This window comes from Hipposideros armiger, unplaced genomic scaffold (genome assembly GCF_001890085.2).
Source record: "Hipposideros armiger isolate ML-2016 unplaced genomic scaffold, ASM189008v1 scaffold_614, whole genome shotgun sequence".
In the NCBI taxonomy this organism is placed as follows: domain Eukaryota; kingdom Metazoa; phylum Chordata; class Mammalia; order Chiroptera; family Hipposideridae; genus Hipposideros; species Hipposideros armiger.
This window is the reverse complement of record NW_017731964.1, coordinates 740,134-761,384: the sequence shown is the minus strand read 5'-3', so window position 1 is coordinate 761,384 and position 21,251 is coordinate 740,134. Positions and strand designations below refer to the sequence as shown.

Sequence of the window (21,251 nt, the reverse complement as noted above, 5' to 3'; positions counted from 1 at the left end):
AACAACAACAAAATGCTGCTATTACACAGATTTCCAGCACATACATGTGGCATAACGGTTTTTGCTTGTACATCTCAACTGTAACTAAAACTAGCTTTAAGACCTTGTCAATTAAAGTATCTATATATATTGAAGACGCTGTCTACAATATGGATGGACATAGAGAATAATATGCAAAGTGAAATAAGTCAGATGGAAAAAGACAAATATCATATGATCTCACTTATCTGTGGAATCTAAAAAACAGAATAAATGAACAAATAAAACAGAAATAGACTCAGAGATATAGGGGGAAAAAAACGACGAATGGTTGCTAGATGGGAGGGGGGATGGGGATGGGGGAGAAGGTACAGGGATTAGAAAGCACAAATTAGTAGTCACAATATTGCCATGGGGATATGAAATACAGTTTGAGAAATACAATCAATAATGTTGTAAAGATTATGTAGGGTGCCAGATGGGCGCTTGTCTTATTAGGGAGACCACTTCATAGACTATGTAGATGCCTGACCACTGCACTGTACACCTGACGCTGAAGTTGAATAATATTGAATATCAACTATAATTAAATACATATATAGAGAGTCACAGGGTATGGAGTACAAGCACAGGGAATACAGTCAATGGAATTTTAAGCTATATACAATGTCAGAGGGGTAGTAGATTGGGGGGTTATCACTTCGTGAGGGGTGAAATGTCTAACTATTACATTGTTTTGTACACCTGAAACTAATACAAACAAACAAACAAACAAACGAATGAATAAATAAATAAAGACACTGACTCGCTTGGCTGCTCTTTCTCACATACTTCTGTTACTCTCAGCATGGTATAGGTGCAAAAATATGTGCTCTGGAGCCAGACAGAGGCCAGAGTTTCAAACACCAGTTCTACCACTTAGCTAGTAGGTAACCATAGACATGATTTTTATGCTTGTGGACACTACAGTTTCAACGCTACAAAAATAATGTGATAAACATTCATTTCCAAAGGTTATTAATTAATGGAAAGTCCAATGTAAAATATAGAGTACAGGTGGGTTTTAGTATAATAATCTCCCTCATTCATGATATGATTATAGACAAACACTTTTATTCTACTGTGAAACCATAAGATAAAAAATAAATTTAAATATGACATTGAAAAAAAGAAAGAGAAATTGGGTCAGCATAGTTGCGTTTAACTGAGAAGTACTCCTGCCCAGTGCCCAAGCTACAGTTATTTCAAATTTTATCGTCTGCACACCTAATAACTCAGATCATCAGCACCCAGGTTCTATATCTTATTACAGTACCTAGTCAGTACCTGAGGCTATTTTTTCTGGGGTCTTTTCATTTTGTTGTTGTTTCTACTTTCTCTTCATTTGAGGTTGGAAGTGAATAGATAACTTAGAACAGAGAGAGAGAGAGAGAGAGAGAGAGAGAGAGAGAGAGAGAGAGAGAGAGAGAATACAATCAAGCCAGTTAGATGTGCTATGTAAATAGCTCCAGCATTGTTTTACCTGGAACAGGAGGAAATGAGGAAGGATAATGTCTAAAATTTGGTGTCAGGCTATCTGCAAAATTTTATGACCCATGTTAGCACCATGAATAGTATCTGTGACTATTGTCCTTAACCTGAATACAATAGTACCCTTCTTAGTAACCAGGAAAAGCCAATGCTGATTCCAAAGGTGCTAAGTGGGTTGTGGTTGAGACACTAAAAAGACCAGGAACAACTTGTAGGGGTGTAGATATGGGGCAGCAAAGCAGACCGAGTGCTCCTCCCCTGAGACAGCTTTGTTCTAAGTATATGCCAGTATCTAAGTATAATTCACTAACATATTTAACTTCTGTTTATATTTGTATATACAATATTTCCCCTTGACAGGAACTTTACTGTTCTCTTGAGCTAAATGTCTATCCTTCAGTTTTCTTGAGGTTATCTGCATATATAGAAACCATCTGAGAGTTTTAATAATTGCATACAACTATTCTTACCTTTAAAAATATCTTACCTCTAAATCATTAAAAAATAAATGTGTATCAGCAAGATTAAAAATCATTTCCTCCATTCGGAGTCCCAGAGTGACAGCCATGGGGGGATCCTGAAAAGAAAATGCACACATAATGAGGTAAAATTTCAGTACTACAGTTATTAAAAATACCTGAAGTGTATATTATTGGGGAGTGGGGGTTGGGATGGGGAGACCGTATGGATTTTTACCTAAGATTCAAAAGATTTCCCAATTATCTGAAAAGGTACCTTTCCAAAGAGTTGTCTAAGACATACTAAATATAGAGACACATCTGTGCATTTACAGGAATTTATAAGCACATAAAGATGACAGGATACATTTTCACATGTTCATGAGTGGGGGGGTAGGGGGAGGAAAGCAAGCTATAATCGTTCATAGGATCCACTTTACAGATACTCATGGGAAGTTCCTTCAGAGAAATATATCTGGATGGGTACTAAAGAATGGAGCAAACTCATTAAAAAGAGGAAAGGACAGCCTTTTATAAATGATGACAAAGAAGAAGTAGGAATGGGAGAAAAGTAGGTCTGCTGGATGTTTGTAGGTCTTGAGCAGACAATGTTGTCTGAAGGTGGGATAAGAAGAGCTGGTGGAGCACAGTGAAACCACCACTTAATTATGAATTGCATTTTGATCAACTGGCCATATTTATCTGCATATGTGTACAGTTTGGTCTAATTTGTATTTGCCTGGGAATGAAGAGAGAAGGGTTGAGGATAATGAAAGGAATATTAACTTAGTAAATGTAATCTAAATAGAAAATATATACATTTAGAAGTTTAATGAAAGTAAGGGATTAGTAAGGAGTCAAAGTGACTTACTTTTTGTTTCCAGAAACCAAGATATTACAGGGCAGCAAGGAGCTGAGAATCAAGACAAGAGTAGATACTTGATTGTGACTAACTATAGTTGAGAGCCTGGCATCAAGAGGTGTAAGACTTTAAAAAGCAAGGAGAGTTTCGGGATAGGGAAGTAATTCAGGCTCAAACATCATGTTTAAAATGATCAAAGTTGGAATGATCTCTAAAGAGAACTACTATAGAACTACTATAGGTGTGACTCTGGAAATAACAGAAAATAAAAATCCTAGAAGAAACAAATCCTCTTCAGAACTTCAGACTAGAATGGATCTAACATTAGCAGGGAGAAGAATATGGTTTCGAACAAGGCTGACAAGTCTAGAAGGATACTATTGATTTTGGCTGAGAAGTTATTTTGGAAGACCTCAGAGGGTGATTTGGGTTGAGTGGCTGGGCCAGGAGCCAGATTGTAAGGCTTTAAGGAGACAGTACCAAACTTGTGTTTTCAATGTTCTAATAAATGGCATTTCAAGAAATGTACTTAAACTTGGGAAAATGTAATGCTAACTTGGCTTCAATTTATGATAAGACTGTGCACCCCAGGTCAGGCCCAGCAGTCTTCACACCCCTCCGCCCCACCCCAAACTTATTCCAGTTAGTAAGTAGAGGCCCCTTCTCATTTCACACCTACACTGCAACAACCAGTATTCTCCCTACACTGCCTCCCATAATGCTTTGAGGGGGAAACGCTGGCATGTAAACATATTCGAAGTGAGCGTCAGCCTCATATTCTGTGGTGACTAAAACCGAGAGACTAGGAATTGAGTGCTAAGCTAAGAAAGAAAGGGCTCACTGAGGTGTGTTGAGCAAAGCTAAGACTTGATATGGGAGAAGAGCAAGTCAGGATGATAATATATTGGATGTCAACATAATTTTCTAATTATTACATCTCTCACTTAGAGACTTCTGTGGATTTCATAGCTCGAAATTCTCTCTTCTCAGAAACAGATGTTCATTGCTCACATACTTGGCGGAACCTGGTCTCGTGGCCTCCTGGCAGGAGGACTCTACTCTGACTCTATGCTGGGTTCATCTGTCTTCCAGAGACAGGATCACGAGGAGCAACATACTCCAAGATCAAATCATTCCATTCTATCCAACAAAGAGTATTCAAGAACAAGGACGAAAGTATGAAGCTCCCATTTTGTGTCTCAAGGAGTTTGGAAGCTTAGGGAGATCTCTTGCTCTGTTTTCTTCAAGTTTACAATTCTTTTTTTTAAAGTTTCATTTTGCTGTTGTTCCTGTTTTTATTGTTGAAAGAAAACCTCTGAAGTTTGAATGAAAATGTTTGAATTTTTAAAATACGCATTTGCCTTTTTTTTTCTATTAAAAAAATTATTTTCTCTCTCTTTGGCGGGGAGAGGGTTGGATAGGCTGAGGACATAGAAAACTTGTAAATATGCTGTCTAGTCATGGGACCATGAACAAAAAGTCTACAGAAATATAAGGAAAAATCAAATGTAATTATAGCATGAAAACATATAATTCCATTAGTGATGCTTTATGCTTTTGAGGAATGTTCGCTGAGGCAAGACAATAAAACTGAGCTCCACACTACTCCGTATGTTTCTGATGATTACTGCCCTAAAGATATATGTTTCAGATGGGGGACTCAGAAATGTCTTGTTTAAAAGGTTTTCCTTCTCAAGACGAGGTTGCTTAAGTTCTTATCCTTCGATTTGCCAATTTTCCTTTTTTAAGTTTTAAATAAAATTATTGACTTTCTTCTGTTCATGCTTCACATTCTTTGCATTTACAGATCAGATCTATGGGGATGGGAGAAAACACACTGTTTCTCTTTGATTGTTACTTTCATCCATTCCATGCTTCTGAGTATGTAACTCTGTATGCTACCCCAACAGTGACAGGAAAACCCATGAAGAATGCATTTTGTGCACCTGATAAGCATGCAAACAAATACACTTTTTAGAAAATCAACAAGACTTCTCTAACAGGTCAGCACAGCGCTTGGTGTGATGAAAACTGCACTTGAGTGCAGACCCACGGCACTGGAAGGGGCTATTCATTTGTTTTCCAAGCTATGGACTTAGTAAGCACTTGGGCAAAATATTGTTTGCGACCTGGGAACATTTAGGTTTGGGGTTTGCCGGAGTGTGAACTCACTGTATTTTATTTACGACGGTTCGCAGAGAGTGAGGCTGTTGAAAGGGTGCTGTTTTGGCATAGACAGGCGAGGGTTAGCTATGCCACAAGCCAAGGAAAACCGTGCCTGTGAGATGTGGTGATCTTGTTTCTAAGAGAATGTCTAGTGAGGGCTTCCTTTCAAATACCTAATTTTATCCCCCCCTCCAGCCCCAGCTTACTAAGTCACTGGGACAGTTCATTCTAAGTAAGCAGATTATAGTATCACATTTTTCCAGCTGAAGGACCCACAGATGTAAGAATCCAAGAAAAATGACCAGGACTTCGGTGGGGGCAGCCTTAGCAAGACCTCTGTAATGTTGGGCTCCCCCTGCCTCACCAGGCCCCTGGGAAGGAGCCGCCAGTGCCTGCAATTCCATGGTTTTATCAGGCACTTGAGAGTTAAATATACTTCTGGACTGAGCCCAAGTTTTATACAGAGATGTTTGCTCATTTTCATTAGATGCTTGTAGAATTATGGGCACCTTATGAATTAAGAGTTATTGCCTTTTTTCAGTTTACCTGTAGTGAGGGTTAAGTTTAGGGTATGAAATGAAGTGACAGTGAAAACTTGGATAGAGGGAAAAAGTGGGATAATAAAGGCACTAACAGGGTTTTGTGGAAGCTCTGATGCATACTCGTATTTTACATATATAACAGTTCCAATAGGTTCAAAGTATCTACAGCAGAGTTTAATATGGGGCAAACTGAACTTCTGCCAATTTACTCTGTGTACTGCTTTATTAAAATACTGAAAGTATTCCCAAGACATTTGGTTTAAGAGAGGGAGAGAGAGAGAGAGAGAGAGAGAGAGAGAGAGAGAGAAGGGAGATGAAAATGAGTAACTCTTGGCCCTTAAATGTGTGATTCTAAGCTGGATGTTACCAGCATATGACCAAGTCAGGTTCAAGCACGGCACTTCTCTATATCAAAATACTAACGCCTATTAGCCATGTTAGCACAGCACATAAATTGGAGCCAGACTGTCTGTCTACGGGGCTCTGCCCTGTGCTAGGCCATCAGCTGGAATTCCTCCTCTAGGGACACAATATAAAAATATCTTGGGAGAGGCAGCCATTATATATTTTTAAAGAAATGGGGGGGCTTTTCTTTTATTTTTTAAAGAACTCAAACTCTTGGAACAGTTACTCCTTTGAGACCTGATGCACATTTGCAGACTTGTGCGCACAGAGGCAGAAGTTGTGCAAGTTCATTACAGAAGGAGGAAGAGACACTAGCTCCACAACCCAAGGTGGAACTAGTGAGTGGGTTTGTTGGGATACATGAACTCTTTTAATCAGTGACAAGCGACAGAATGAAATTCAGTCATGAATCAGAAGGGAAACTTACCGGTTGAGATGTTTGTGTATAATGGATAGTCAGCGAGCTTAAGAGGTCTCAGGGGACTTGGAGAATGGTTTCAGGACCATTCATTTATTTAGCACATATTTATTAAGTGTCTACTCCATGTCAGACATGTTCAAATTCTGGGTCGAGAGCACAGAATCAAATAAGCAAAGTCCCTGCCCTAAAGGGATTTATATTATTATTGGATGAGCTATCTGATAAATAAATTGACAAACAATCCAAGCAAAGCTATAGTATTTCAGGTGGTGAAACAAATCATAGTCAGCAGATACAGAGGCTGTGGGCATGGGCGGTGATGGTTCATGTAAAGAGAACACAGGGAAGGCCTTTCTCAGGAGGTGACAGTTGAGGATGAGAGACCTGAAGAAGGTGAGGGAACTGGCCATGTGCAGACAGCAGTGGTGGCAGGGAACATGCAGAGGTAAGGATGAGGCTAGTGGGTGTGGAACAGCGTGAGGCAGAGTGACCCAGGTCAGGGGAGTGAAGTGGAACAAGTGTCCTAAGAAAGAGGGAGTGCTCAACTGGGTCAAATGCAGGTGAGAGTCCCCAGCAACATAAACTACGAATTTGGCAAGGCCATTCCTCAGACTTGAAGAGAGAGCAGTTTGACTGGCAAGCTAGGGAAAAGCAGAGAAAGAGGGCAGTGGCTTGAAACTGGGCTAGAGAGGCTTTTCTGGGGATAAGACTATTACAGCATGGAAAACAGCCCAGGAATGAGCCAGAGTGGGAAACGAGAGACTCAGGAGTGAAAGGGGCTGTTTCAGGAGCAGATGCCTCGGGTCAATGAGAAGGCCTGGATCCAGGACATGAGTGTAGGTGCAAAAAGGAGGCAGAGAAACATGGTTATGGTGTGAAGATGATGTAATTCTTTCAGTTTGCTTTTTTTTTCTTTTTTCTTTTAAGTGATGGAGAAAACATTTTGTGCAGAATTGAGAGAGAGCATTGAAGGTTTGAGAGAAGAGAAATTTTGAAATAGTCAGCACGAAGAGTTAATTAACCCAGGAGTCCTGGGACCCCTTAGATGTGTGACTGCACTCAGCTGCTGAGGTACAGATAGAGTGCCGGGTGGGTTTTTTGCAACATGAATCTGATGGAGAAAAAGAGTAATAAGGATAGTGACGCTTTACTCAAACATGGGTTATAGTGATACCCAGGGCTGGGATGATGGCCTCTAGGGCAGAGCCTCTCACACTTGACCACACATGCTGCCCAGACCACACCTTATACCAAGTAAATGAGATTCTCTGAAGTGCGACCCATGCATCAGTAATTTTGAAGCTCTCTAGAGATTCCAATGTACAAACAAGACTGAAAATTAGCACATGAAGACCTTGTTGCTCAAAGTGCAGTTTATAGACCAGCTGCACTAGCATTAGCTGGGAGCTTGTGGGAAAGGCAAAGTCGCAGACCTTACCCCAGATCTACTGAAGCGGAATCTCTAATTTAACAAGACTGCCGGCGATTCATATGCACGTTAATGTTTTAAAATGCATTGATCTGAGGGCTCTCATGAAGGTCTGGGGCAGTCAGGGAAGGCCAGCTGGCATGACCTCCTGGCTTCCCAGGGGTTAAGACTGGAGCACAACCAAAGGACCCTAAAACTTGACTCAGTCTGATCGCTGAGTAGAACGGTGGCTCAACCTAATTTCTTGGGAAGTAGGCTTCCCCAGAAATAGTTTCAAGTTATGAGTAAGAGTGTATTGCCCACCTTCACCTCCAAGAAGACCCCCTGTGGACCTAACTTCAGGGAGCAAATGATCCATGGTGACTCTTAATCATGTAGCCAACTGCCTGCTGAGGAGCTGGTAAAGGTGAAAAAACTAGGTAATTCTTGCTCTGGATTAAATGGATTTGTTCGAAATCCAAGTGTTTGATGTAAGTAACATATTTACAATGGAACAGGAGTCAATGTTAAGTAACCTGAGGCCATGAAGGAGGCATTACACAACTGACCTTCCACTACCAGTTTCTACTATTTCAATCAGAAGAAAATTCAATGAAAAAAGCTCACCCAGATTAATTAAACTAATAAAATAATAAATGTAGCTCAAGGGGAAATTAAAGCAGTAGTAATAGGCTATAATTACAGTTGTTACATTATTGTTATTGTAGAGACTTTGGATTGATGAGATTTACTTAATTTTTATTATTTTTAGCCCTTCTAGCCAGTCAAATTTATTTTTATATTTAAATTCTTTTAAATATAAAAATAGCATAGCATTATTTTTATACTATATTATATAATTAGTATAGCATAGCAACCAGATGAAATGGCAAGAGTCAAGTTGGTGAGAATGGCCATGGGAGGATGAGCTAGGAACAGAAAGCACAGGACTGAGAGAGGAGAGGTACGACAGAGAAAGGGAGCACTCCCAACTGAGGCAGCCTTGGGACTCGGGGACAAAGCGGAGCGGCACACTAGAGGAAAGTTGTAGAAAAGATAGGTGGCCCACTCATTTAGAAAAAGGAGAGTTGATGATGATTTAAGGAAATTTAAGGCAAGTTAATAATCTAACCTTCCCTTTCTTACTTCCCCAAGATGTGAGCTTGATGGATCAAAAGCTGAGATCATCAACTGGGACTGAAACCTCAGGGGAGGTTACAGAAGTATCCTCTAGAAGTTTTCATGAAACTGCTTCACCACATATCTTTCTGGTGTATTAGTTGCGTGTTAATAAATGTGATGCCCCTTCAAGATCGTTTCCCTTCCTCATGAATGCCCAGCAATAATTTGATGAGGTTGGGCTTTAATAAAAGATATTTGGCCATTTATGATATCACCTAGAGCTATTCAATTCCATAAAAGAAAATCAATTTCTCTAAAATAAACATAAACCCAACAAAAGAGTAACAGGGAGCTCTGAAAGAGGAGTCAGTAGGTCACACTGTCTCCCAAACTCCCTAAGACAGAGCTTGGGAAATATCTCTGTCTTTTATTTGGCTTTGTTTTATACCCATATGTACTGTATTTATGCACATACTACTCACGTACGCACATGTGCACGCAACCATACATACTATGTACAACCATGAAACACACTAAAAAACTTTTGAGGCTTATTATTTCTGCATTCATTTCTTTATATATTCCACAACCATTCTTTAGTCACCCTCTACTGCTCTACAACACTGAGCGGATTATTTTGCATTGAGACAAATCAGGCACAAGTATATGCAACTTTCTTTAGAAAACATCCAGTTTTCCCAAAGTTCAGCTTCCCAACCTTCAAATTGCCTTGAACCCAAATAAAATAGGTGACACTTCTTGAATGTTGACTCTGGGATAAGTAAGTGTTGAGTTTTAATGCATTAACTTATTTAACCCACCTAATCAAATATAAAAGGTAACTGAGGTGTACAAAGAGTATGTAAACTATCCAAGGGCACATGTGTAATAGGAGGGGGAGTGGAATTTAAACTCAGGTCCCTTCTCCCTCCAGAGCAGAATGCCCTAACCACTATGCTTGGGGCGGGGGTAACCTGTATGCTGCCATTAGGATGGCCTCCAATCCATGTTTCCAACACTTAATTCTAATCACTTCCTATTAAATCATGTTGCTTTTCCTTAGTTGACATGCACATGAGTCAGTACTTACCTTCACGACTATCCTATAATTTAAAATCTAGCTGGTGCTATTTCAGAAGTCTTTCCATATAATATAACCGTGTATAGACTGTTTAATATAAAAGTAACCAACTGATTTATCCTGAGAAACATATCAGTTCCACAGCACTGCTCTTATATAAGATGCTGTCTAAAGTGAGGATGTAGTTTGGAAGCTTGAATTTTAATTTTACAGTATAAGGCAACTAACTGTTCACTTTTCCTTCAATCTTCTCCCTGACTTGGCCTATTTCCTTTGCCTCCTTACTGTGGAATAACTTTAGAGAGTCATGGCTTCCTAGCACATGACATGTGAATGCTTTGAAATAAATCAAATCCCTCAAGCACAATTTATTTAGCTCCCTTCACCCCTTCCTCCCCAAAAGAGGAATTACTGCAACTTATCAGGTAAAATAATATATACAATTAATCAGGGAATAGGAATGATCTTCATAAGCTCTAACAGATGATGGATGATTCCTGGTCTACATGCCCTGCCGAATTTACAAGCTCCTCTTTTAGTTTTGTGGTGCTGAAAACTGTACGTGCCAACTGGTGCTCAGCTGCAAAGCCCATCATCAGCTTCATAGGCAGCAGAACTCAAACACCGACATCCCTCATTTGCCACCATGGTAAATATTCAGGAATAGTTCTGCTTGGGGAAAGAGCATGTTGTGTTGACAACTGAACAGAGTCAAAAAGTGATAGCATATTAAGAAGATCTTTGGAAAATTTACAACATTATTTATTGATAAATGGAAGTAGAATTTTCTAAACAAAATTTTTTTAAATTAAAAAGCAAAAATTAGTTTCACTGGGGAATTTATGAGTAAAATGGCATTCCTAAATTATTATGTTCCATGAATTTTATTTTATAGATAGTGGGGCAAAGTTTGAGACCAAAAGAGTGTAGAGATTAAAAGTGTGTCAAAGAGATAGGGGTTCTGGTTGGCTATGCCACTTGCGAGCTGTGTGACACAGAATCAGTCACACTGGGTGAAAGCTAGTGCATTTAACACGACACCAGACACACAGTAGGAGCTCAAATATGGTACTTATTATTATTTTATTTATGGGTAGGGGGAGAGACAGGTAGGTAGGTAGGTAGGTAGGTGTGGTCATGGAAGGATATGATTTTACACCTCTGGTGCTTATATTTTCCCTTAGCAGCTCTCTCTGTTTCAGGCCACTGCAGTACTACTTCATGTAAACACTGACTTTCTGCATGTCTGAAAACATATGCCTTTAGTCAGTTCTCATTTGGGGTAAATAATGTATATTTCTACTTACATTTCTGTAGTCTGGGATGTGGATGATAGTTTTCAGAGCTGTTTGCTACTTTTATAAATTAACATTATCTCATTTGATCCATCCAGTAAGCCCAGGAAGGAAATGGGTCATAACCATTTTCAGATGAGGAAACAGGCTCAGAGGTTAAATGGCTTGCTTCAGGCCCATTCAGTCCCAGGACTTCTTTCTCACTTCTAGCTTGGTGCTCCTTCAGCTGGATTACTGCCTTATAGACTGTGTTCTGAGCATCCTCAGGACTCAGGAAACCCTTTTGGGGTGACTAGACCAATGGGGGCATTGGCTACATGAGAGAAACGGGTTCTCCACCAGTCCCTTACCTCCACATTTCACCTAGAGCAGGTCTGCCCTTATATGTTTTATATAAAGATGATCGGTGTGATATAATATGTGCATAAAGGTTTCTCTTGCTAAAAAAAAACCTGAAAAATCACTGTTATACAAAAAAAAATATGCTCTAAAAATGCACATTGTGGAAGGAAGTAAGACTGATCTAAGAAATAAAAAGGATTTAAGACATTAACAATTTCAAGCTTAGACAACCTTTAAGCTGTATAAAGGTCTTCTGTTTTCCCTCCAGAAATAATGGCCCAGGTCACTTTTGCTACTAGCAGCGTAAAGTCCATCTGAATTGTCAACTAATTACCAGAACTACCTCATTTTAGTCAGTTCTCAAGGTCATTGCTGAAGACACTAGGGAACTGAGGAATTAAACATGGTTCCAAAGGATTCTTAACTGTAAAACATATCAGGACCTTTAATATGGTAACATGCACTGAAAAGCCATAAAATGCAACTATTTCTCAAATCCATTTGGCTTCGGGCCTTTCCACAAAGACTATCAATTAATCCCAGAGCTCATTTTCCCAAGAAAAAATGTTGCGGAAATTCTCTGTTCTAGTGGTTCTCAAAGCATCAGCTTTATTGCAAGTGTATTCCACATGCAAAATCTCGGGCCCCACCCCAAACCTACAAAATCAGAAATTCTGGGGGTGAGACCCAGCCAGCAGTGTCTAACAAGCCCTTCAGGTTACTGTGACTCACACTAAAGTGCAAGAAGCACTGTTGCGGTCTAAGTCACTACCACTTCTGACATACTGCATAGCAGCCGCCTAAATGGTCTACTTGTGTCTATCCTTGTTCCTCCAACCTTTATTCTCCAAATAGAAGCCAATTATATACCATGTCCCAACTCAGCCTAAAACCCTTCAGCAGCTGCCATTGCACCTAGAATGAATCCTAAATTCCTTACCCCAGGTACCCTGCCTGATGCAGCCCCCTGCCTACAGGTTTGGATGTTTCTTACATCGACAATTCATTCCATCAAGCCTTTTGATGGCACAGAATAGTATAAAGGACAAGGACTTGCTATGAGACTGACTGGTTTCCTATGTATGTAGCAGCATTTATCATTTTGTGACCTTGGCCAAGTTTCTTAAACCATCATAATCCGGGTTTCCTTACCCATAGAATTTAGATCACCATACATTACAGCAGATAATGATAATTAAGTGGGATAACATTTGTGAAAGTGAATAATATCAGTTACAATTTTTTGAGTGTTAATTCACTGCAAGGGTTCTACTGGGTCCTTTAAACATGCTCTCTCTTTAATTCTTACTCACTACAGATAGTACTGTTCTGATTTTACAGAAATTAAGGCTGAGGAATTAAGTAATTTTCCCTAGGTTAAAAAGATGTACACATGATCATTGGGTTTTCAAAGTTACATTCACCTGACTTAGAGGTTCTGTCCTTAACCACCATCCCAATTGCTTGTGAAATGCCAAACACAGGCTCTACCACATGGTAGGTGTTCTGTGAATGTACGTGTTTCTTCCCCACACCTTCCAATAGTAGTAAAGTTCCAATAGCAACTTCCAAAAGTTGCTGCTTCTCCTATGCTGCATCATCATGAGGTACTGATATCTGTCTGCCATACTTTATTTCACCCCAAATTTCTTAAGTTTTAGCTGTTAATGGAAATACCCCAATCATCTGAGAGATTTTGAATTATTCCAACTTAAAGGAGAACTCATATAATTGCCTACATAGTACCTCACTAATTATCTTCCCTCCTTTTAGGAAAAGTCATTTAGATATTGTGTTCATGGTAGGTTGTCTATATACTGGGTGATGTGCTGTAGCAGAAATGACTCGGGCTTTGGGGTCAAATAGTCCAAGGCTCCAGGACTCACGTCTGCCACTAACTAGCTGTGTGATTTTTGCATATATTTTATTCACTCTCTGAGTACGTTTCCTCTTCTGTAGATTGGGGAGAACGACTGACCCCTTAAAATTGTGACGCTTATTATGTGGCACATCATGGGCATTAAATAAACATTAGCTCCTCTCTTCCCCTCAGTGTGCCCCACCCTGTCAGTAAGCTCTGCTATTTTAAGCATCTGTAAGCACAGAAAATGTTTCTCTTCTGTATTCAAACAAAGCTTTGTGACAATACTTTAAAATAATGGGACTTTATGTGAAATGAATGATGCCTGTCCAGGCTGCCATTTGGGGAGGTGAGAGGTTTATTTCACTGATGCACCCCTGGTGAGGGACGTGTGAGAACGTGGCTTTTGGAATTATGCTTAAGAGTCAGTTGAAGGGTCACTCAAGACAAGCAGCTTCATTATGCACAGATTTTTTTTTATGGTTCGTCACCCCTCCTTGCCTCTTTATTGACACCCCTTCTTATCCCAAACGACAGTTCATGCTTGGTTCTGGGGTGGAAGCAAGTTTATGATATTTTTGACAAAAAGAAAAATGGTAATATTTTGACCATGCTCCTTCCTTATTTATTGCCTTGGGTCCAAAGGATCTCACCATTTCTAAAGATCACAATTACCACAAAAGAAGGAAGGTTTGAAGTCTGGAAATATTTAAAAAATCTAGAGATAATTCCAAAAGATTAGTTCCACCACTGATTTGGCATAATGGAAGCAACATAGATATTTAGGTATAGATTCTCATGGTGACTGTTTTGAATGGAGCATTATTTGAATTTATGCGTTCCAGTTAGATTACATGTACCTCATATGAAACTTAGCTGCACAAAAATACTGCAAGCAATTCAACAGGTTTTACTGTGTATTCCTCATAAGCCAGAATTATTCCAGAAGAAATGCTTTAGATTATGGTCTGGAAACTTTTTAGATCGTATACTCTATCAGTAATAGAATTTTGGCATGCACACCAAATGTATGTATAGTTAATTTACTTATGACTTGTATACATAGTCTTTAAATTATAATCATGGGCATGTACTTGTAAAGTATGTCCATTATGAAACAGACAACAACAGAAGCTGCAAGATACCTGTGCGTGCGTGCATGTATAGGCACCCACTAATATTTTTTTTCCTTCTCTCAGTGCAGCGTCTTGTGTATACATGGCACATACGCATGCATTCTGCTTTGAATACCACTGTTTTAGATGATGATGACTGTGATAAAGGGACTAAGACTCCTTCGTAGTGGTCATTAAAGAAAACTGTTACCTTTCATACCTGTTTAGCAACATTCGCTACCTACGTTAAAAATCAAAGGCAATGCAGATTCACCAAGAGTACAACGTGGAGAAAATATATGAGTGCAATTCATTAATACCAGTCTAGAATACAAAGCTTAACAAAATTGCTAAAAACTGCATGTTGAGCCGACATGAGACCCTATTAAATTATGTGACACTATAAAAACTTCTGTACGTGTGATATGTAAAGGAACCAAAGTTAGATAAAACTTTGAATCCAGTAATTGAAGGCAGGCTGCCATGCTTTGAATTAATTCTGGTTAGATTATGAGCTGTACAGAGACGAAGACTCGAACAGGAACGACCTAAACAACTGTGTTTGTAGCTGAAAAGCCTGTTGCACTTGCATCAGTCTTTGAAATAGCACTCACACAGGTGGATAACAGCATTGTTATAAGAAGCTAGCGCACTAGGAAAACGATGGTAAGAGGGAAAGGAAGAAGAGTCAAGAGACCACCTGTCTCTGAATTTGTGGGTGTGTGAGGCGGTCGCTGTTCATGTGCTTATTCAGTTACAAAAACGCTTTTATTCATAAATCCAAAGGACCCATCAGGTAAAAGGTGACTGACTTCAAATGGCATTCTATAGCAAGATTTGGTGCAACAAATTAATTCAAGCGATTTCTTAAAGCTCCCCTTTAGATGACATATAATTTTACGATGCTTAAGGTCTATTTCAATTCACAAACATTTTTCCTAAAATAATTATGTCAGAGTAATAAGCTTGGTTTCAATGTGGAAAACTCAGTCATTAAGAGGAAAGAAAAAGGAATCCAATTACTAATTTGTTGTGTAAAATGTGCCAGTTCACATTAAAAAAAACAACAACAACAATGGGTTACTGAAAAGAAATAATTAAGAGCAGATGTGACACACTACAATAAAAACATGTAAATGTATTTTTAAATGGCTCTTGATTTTTTGAACAAAATTCTAACATGATTTCTTGGGGAAAAACTTCTTGACTGCTTACCTTGCCATACTTCTGGGCATAAGAACCTGTGAGCAGTGAGTGGAAAACAATGATGGTTTCATCCAAGTCCCAGACAAACACACGCTGAAGAAAAAGATAAATATCAAAGAATTGTCAAGTTCTAAGGAAGCAGGCATCTCTTTACAAGTAGAAAACACGTCACTTTGCTGATACCATTTTATAGAAAACTATGCAACTCCACTATTTTTTTCCCCAAAATTTGCCAGATCCAACCCCTGTAAAACCTGAGCAAGAGTGGTACAAGTGATAAGCTTAACAATCAGATGTCTTCATTTGAAAGAATTTATCCAAATATTTACTTGCAGTTAATACCCAAAAAGACATATTTTGAATTGACAATAGACGTGAGCTTGAAACTCTATTTTAAAGTTTTATGCCTCATGAGTTCATGAAATTTTTCAATTCATGGAAGGAATTATTTTTTAAAAAAATATTTAAAAGACTCAATAAGTAACCCTAAATAGAAATTGCAATGTGGACCCTTGGGTCAGCTTAGGCCATCAGATGGGTTTTGGGCCTGCCCAGTGTTTTGAAAGACTTCAAATTATTGACCAGCTTTTCAAGATTAGGAGATTTCAAACAAACTTCAGGGCTCTGACTGCAGAAGAGAAACTGAAAATTGTGGCAATGCTGACTGACATTCCGTGGGGCAGTGATGGGCGGGCCATGTTTGACTGAGCCAGAGCTCCCTGGTCCCCACAAGCCTGCTGGCTCCCTAGCCAAGTTCACACATTTATTGTCACCTGCTGGGTTCTTGAAGTCATTTGAATATGTTACTGTTTTTCAGGTAAAGGAAATGATCTCTTATGAAGAGGTGCAATGACTATTACTTGACTACTAAATCTGAAATTTAACGTATTTTTTTTAACTTATTGGGGAACAGTGTGTTTTTTCCAGGACCCAAGTCAGCTCCAAGTCAAGTTGTTGTTTTCAATCTAGTTGTGGAGGGCTCAGCTCACTGGCCCATGTGGGAATCGAGACGGCAATCTTGGTGTTAAGAGCTTGTGCTCTAACCACCTGAGCTAACCGCCTACCCCTAATGGTATTTTTTTCTTAATTGAAGTATGGAGTTGTGTAAGAAGAAACATATTATGGTTAAGAATAGTTTCTCCTGATGCTTTGTAAAAAAATCAACCTGTTTATATAAATATATCTCAAAAGTACTTTCAATTAAAAAAAATGGCACATGGAAATGTTTAGTTATAAAAGGTTTAACACATGTATCAAATTAATGGAAATTTTCCTATTTTCAGGAGACAACTTTTCCTTTATATACAGATTAATCTTATGTTTTTAAATTAATTGACCCATATAAACATCTCTCATTACCTTAGTACTACCAAATGGAGAATGTCTCAGAAAATTATCCCACAAATAATGGCTGTATTTTTAAAATTTCTGTTTGAGCCAATTTGAATCAAAAGATGCATTTATCGCAGTCCTAGAATTTATAAACCATTATCATTTTTATGTTATATTGTTTTTAATTTGGACATTGTAATGGATGAAATCTCAAACTTTGCAGCTGTGACATGTCTACTACAAAGTAGATCCACTCATTTCATTATATACACACACACACACACACACACACACACACGGTGTAAAAAAATGTATACACATTTTAAGAAAGGAAAAAACTATTAAAATTGTAACACTCAATATATACTGATAACAAAAGATGAACACAAGTCACATTTGACTTCTGCAATTACAAGAGGTGCCCAAAATGGTTACCATCAGTGTCCGGACACTACTGATTATGGCAAACTTCTGTTTGAGTTGAGCAACATTGACCTGTGTCCACTTGTATACATTTTTTTGACACCTCCAGCATATATATGTAAGTTTGAAACTTTATGGAACTGTAAGTATAGAATATGTATTCAATAAAAATAAAACATCATATTATATTCTTTGAGGATGAGTCAGCACACCTCCAGGTCACTGTCGGGAGGTGGGGAGGGATTATTTTTCCGGCCTCTTCCTCGGGACTTTGACCCAGAACTTCTACATGTTCTCTCATCAAGATCTTTGATGGGCGTTGAGGGGCTCTGCACGGTATCAAATTCTCCTATAAGAAAACGTAACTTATGTCAAGAATAGCACTTCATTTTTAGATCAGATATGCGTCTTCATTATTAATTATCTTAACAAATTCTTATATAACAGAAAGCTCCTTATGATAAAATAAGATTTATAATCTCAAATACACAAAATCCTAATGCAGTAAAAAATATTGTAGGTCACACAAATCCCTCCTAGTTTCAATCTCTGTGATCTATTAAACCTGTCTTTTATACTCCATATGCCTTCGACTTCCTGTTTCTACCCCCACCTACATATTTATCTAAATTTAAATCTGTTCTCACATCCTTACATCAGAGTTCAGAGGATGAAATGTCTTCTGAATCAATCTCATGCCTTCCTCCACCTGCAAACTTGACTCCCCCACCTCACCTCTTAGGGGCTATCCCTCCATTAGTCAAAATCTCTCTCGTCTTCCCTCAACCTCTTCCTTTTCTGGGCGCCACAGACAAGATTAAACGTCCTTCCCTTTTACTGCATTTCCATCTAGAAGCTATCTTCTTGCTATCTTCTCTTTTTAAATGACACTTCTTAAAAGAATAGTCCATACCAGTGCTGTCCAATAGAAATATAATGCAAGCCACAAATGTAATTACATATATAATTTAAAATTTTCTGGAAGCCTTATTTTTAAAAAAAGAAAAAAAAAACTTAAAAAGAAACATGTAAAATTGATTTTATTTGTATATGTTAATTGACCTAATTTATCCAAAATATTATCATTTCAGCATATTCTCAATATAAAAATGGTCAATGGCATGTTTTACATAGTCTCTTTTTCATTCTAAGTCCTGTATGTAGCTTACACTTACAGCAGACCTCAATTTGTACTGGCCACACTACAAGTGCTCAATCGCCACATGTGGCCAGCAGCTACAGTCCTGGGCGGCACATCTGTCTCCACTGCCTGACATCTGATTTGTCATAATCTAGCTTCAGTTCACCAAACCCTAAAACTACTCTTATGCAAAGTCCCCGATAATCACCTAATTGTGAATGCAATAGAGAGACTCAGTACTTCTCTTCCTGGAGCTCCTCTTATACAGCACCTCCTCAGAACCATTATCTGGCAGCTGATACCCTGCATTCTCCTAGCTCTAGAATCGTCTCACCAGCCCTGCTCTGTCTAGGGGACATGACCTTTTTCTTCTCCCCTCCCTGACATGCCGGTATTTAAAAGCTCCATCCTTTGATCACTGTCCTTCTCACGTCACACCACCTGGGTGATCTAACCCTCTCATAGGTTAATCATCCAGTATGTGATCACGCATACATAAATCTATTCCTCCATCAGGATACATCCTAAGTTTCTAATAGATTTCTTTGCATCTAATAGATGTCTACATGTCCCACAGATACCTGTAAGTGTGATATGTCTAAAGTGAGCGGCGAAGCATCTTATGAGGTAGGGTGCACTGAGCAGTGGCAAGTCTGTGGGAGGGGTGTTAAGATAAACAAATGGGGGCAACGGTGAGGCGCAGTAAAACCTCACAAGTAACGAGAGTCAGGCTTACCATATGACTGCAAGCATTTTACTCAATCGCTCTGAACCTAAGTTTTTTTGTATATTAAAGCACAGGTAATAATATTATAGCTACCTTTTTGAATTACTGAGATAAATCTGGTTTATATTTTATTTAAATCTTATGCATAAAGTTAAAACTTCTATGAGAGTCCAATGGCAAACTGTATTAAACTGAAGTTACACAATTTCTAAGCATAAAGATGTTATGAATATCATGCTTTCTCATAAAATTTTAAATAATTATGAGGGCAGTTAGTTATCAATCTAAATAATAAAATCTGAACAAACTAGACAATACTCAGGTAATGTTTTTCTTCTGAGATGTTCTAAATAAATAGTAAATTCACATAGTTAACCTCTAATAATTTATAATGGTTATAGCATTTTCTTTGGGAAACATTGTATATGTCAGGACAGCATTGAAACAAAACAAAACAAAAAGATCTGTGCTCCAAATATCATTTGCTCTTTAAACATCACTAGCACAATTCATTGCATGAATCTCTGCTGTTGGTTGTGTGAGAGTATAGCATAATAAAAAGTTCCTTAGCTATGAGGTTGAATATAGGCCTATGTTATAGAAAATCCATTTTCAGCTTACTTGTATAGGCATTAATTAGGCTTTAGGTATTCAAACACACACCAACTTCTAAAAAATATCACATAAAATTTTTTTTTCTATTTTTGGTTATTTTTTTTAAACAGAATCTTCCTAAGGTTATAATGTCCTACAAATTAAATGTTCTCTTTCAACTCAAATGCTGATTCAAATTAACCCTCCCTTATTAAATAAGGTAACAATTTTTTTTAAATGACATTCCAAACAGCCCATTTTCCTATTGATTATAGGGCAATTTTCAGGTGTTAACTATTATAAGGCAGCTTTGCTCTTGAAACAGTGCCAGAGATGAAAGGACAAAAACTTGCAAGATTCCAAAGTCACTATGACATTCTGAGCGGCTGATTATTGACTGGACCCATAAAGGAGGAGTTTGGCAGGAACAACTCATCTATTTAAATGAACTGGAAGCCAATGGCTATCACAGCAAGGAGTGAAAATAGCAGGAGGAAAAAGGGAAAAGACCAGTCATAGGTCGGGTTTCAATAAGAGTAGGACCTGATACCACGGATTTTTCCCAAGTTGCTGAGACATCTTCAAAGATCTCTAAGAATTTGGACAAAATATGGACAGAAGTGCTTTGATGGAGGTAAAGGCATAGCCTTTCAGAGAACTACGAAGAGCAGCTCCACATTTATGGAACCCTTAATATGTGTCATGCTCTGTGTTCTTTTTAAAAACGTTTATTGAAATGCTTAATTAAATGCTTAATTAATTGCTCATTATGTCTGTGTGACTGAGTCATATTCTAGCCTGGCGCAGTTGTTTGTTCTTTCCTCAGTGTGGCCAGAACTTCATTATATATGTATACTATGCTTTATTTATCTATTCCGTTGATGGATGTTTGGGTTATTCATAATTTTAGCAATTATGAATAAAGCTGCTATAAACATTCTTGCTTTTGTCTTTGTGGATATAAGCGTCTGCGTTCTTCTAAGGAATGTATACATAGCCGTGAGACTGCTGGGTCAGAGGGAAGGCATATGTTCATGTTTCGTAGACAATTACCATTTTCTTTCCAAAATGGTTGTATGAGTTCACTCTCCTTCTAGCAATGGGAATTCCAGTTGCTCCACATTCCTGCCAATACTTGATACTGCTAGTGTTTGTTATATTAGCTATTGTGGGGGTCTGGTGGTATCTCATGGTTGATGTAATTAGCATTTTCTTGATGAGTAATGATGTAGAGCACATTT

At 38.4% G+C, this 21,251-nt stretch overlaps 1 protein-coding gene across 1 annotated transcript in view; it reads right to left on the bottom strand.

Annotated features, from left to right (window-relative positions):
* The window catches only part of EYA4 (EYA transcriptional coactivator and phosphatase 4), a 264,833-nt gene that overhangs the window by 14,634 nt on the left and 228,948 nt on the right, over nucleotides 1-21,251 (bottom strand). Inside the window, exons 13-15 of the mRNA XM_019625105.1 lie at nucleotides 17,761-17,897; nucleotides 15,803-15,886; nucleotides 1,997-2,086 (exon numbers count right to left, since the gene is read on the bottom strand). Of these exons, the coding sequence (XP_019480650.1) occupies nucleotides 1,997-2,086; nucleotides 15,803-15,886; nucleotides 17,761-17,897 (311 nt within the window). The remainder of the gene's footprint in view (nucleotides 1-1,996; nucleotides 2,087-15,802; nucleotides 15,887-17,760; nucleotides 17,898-21,251) is intronic.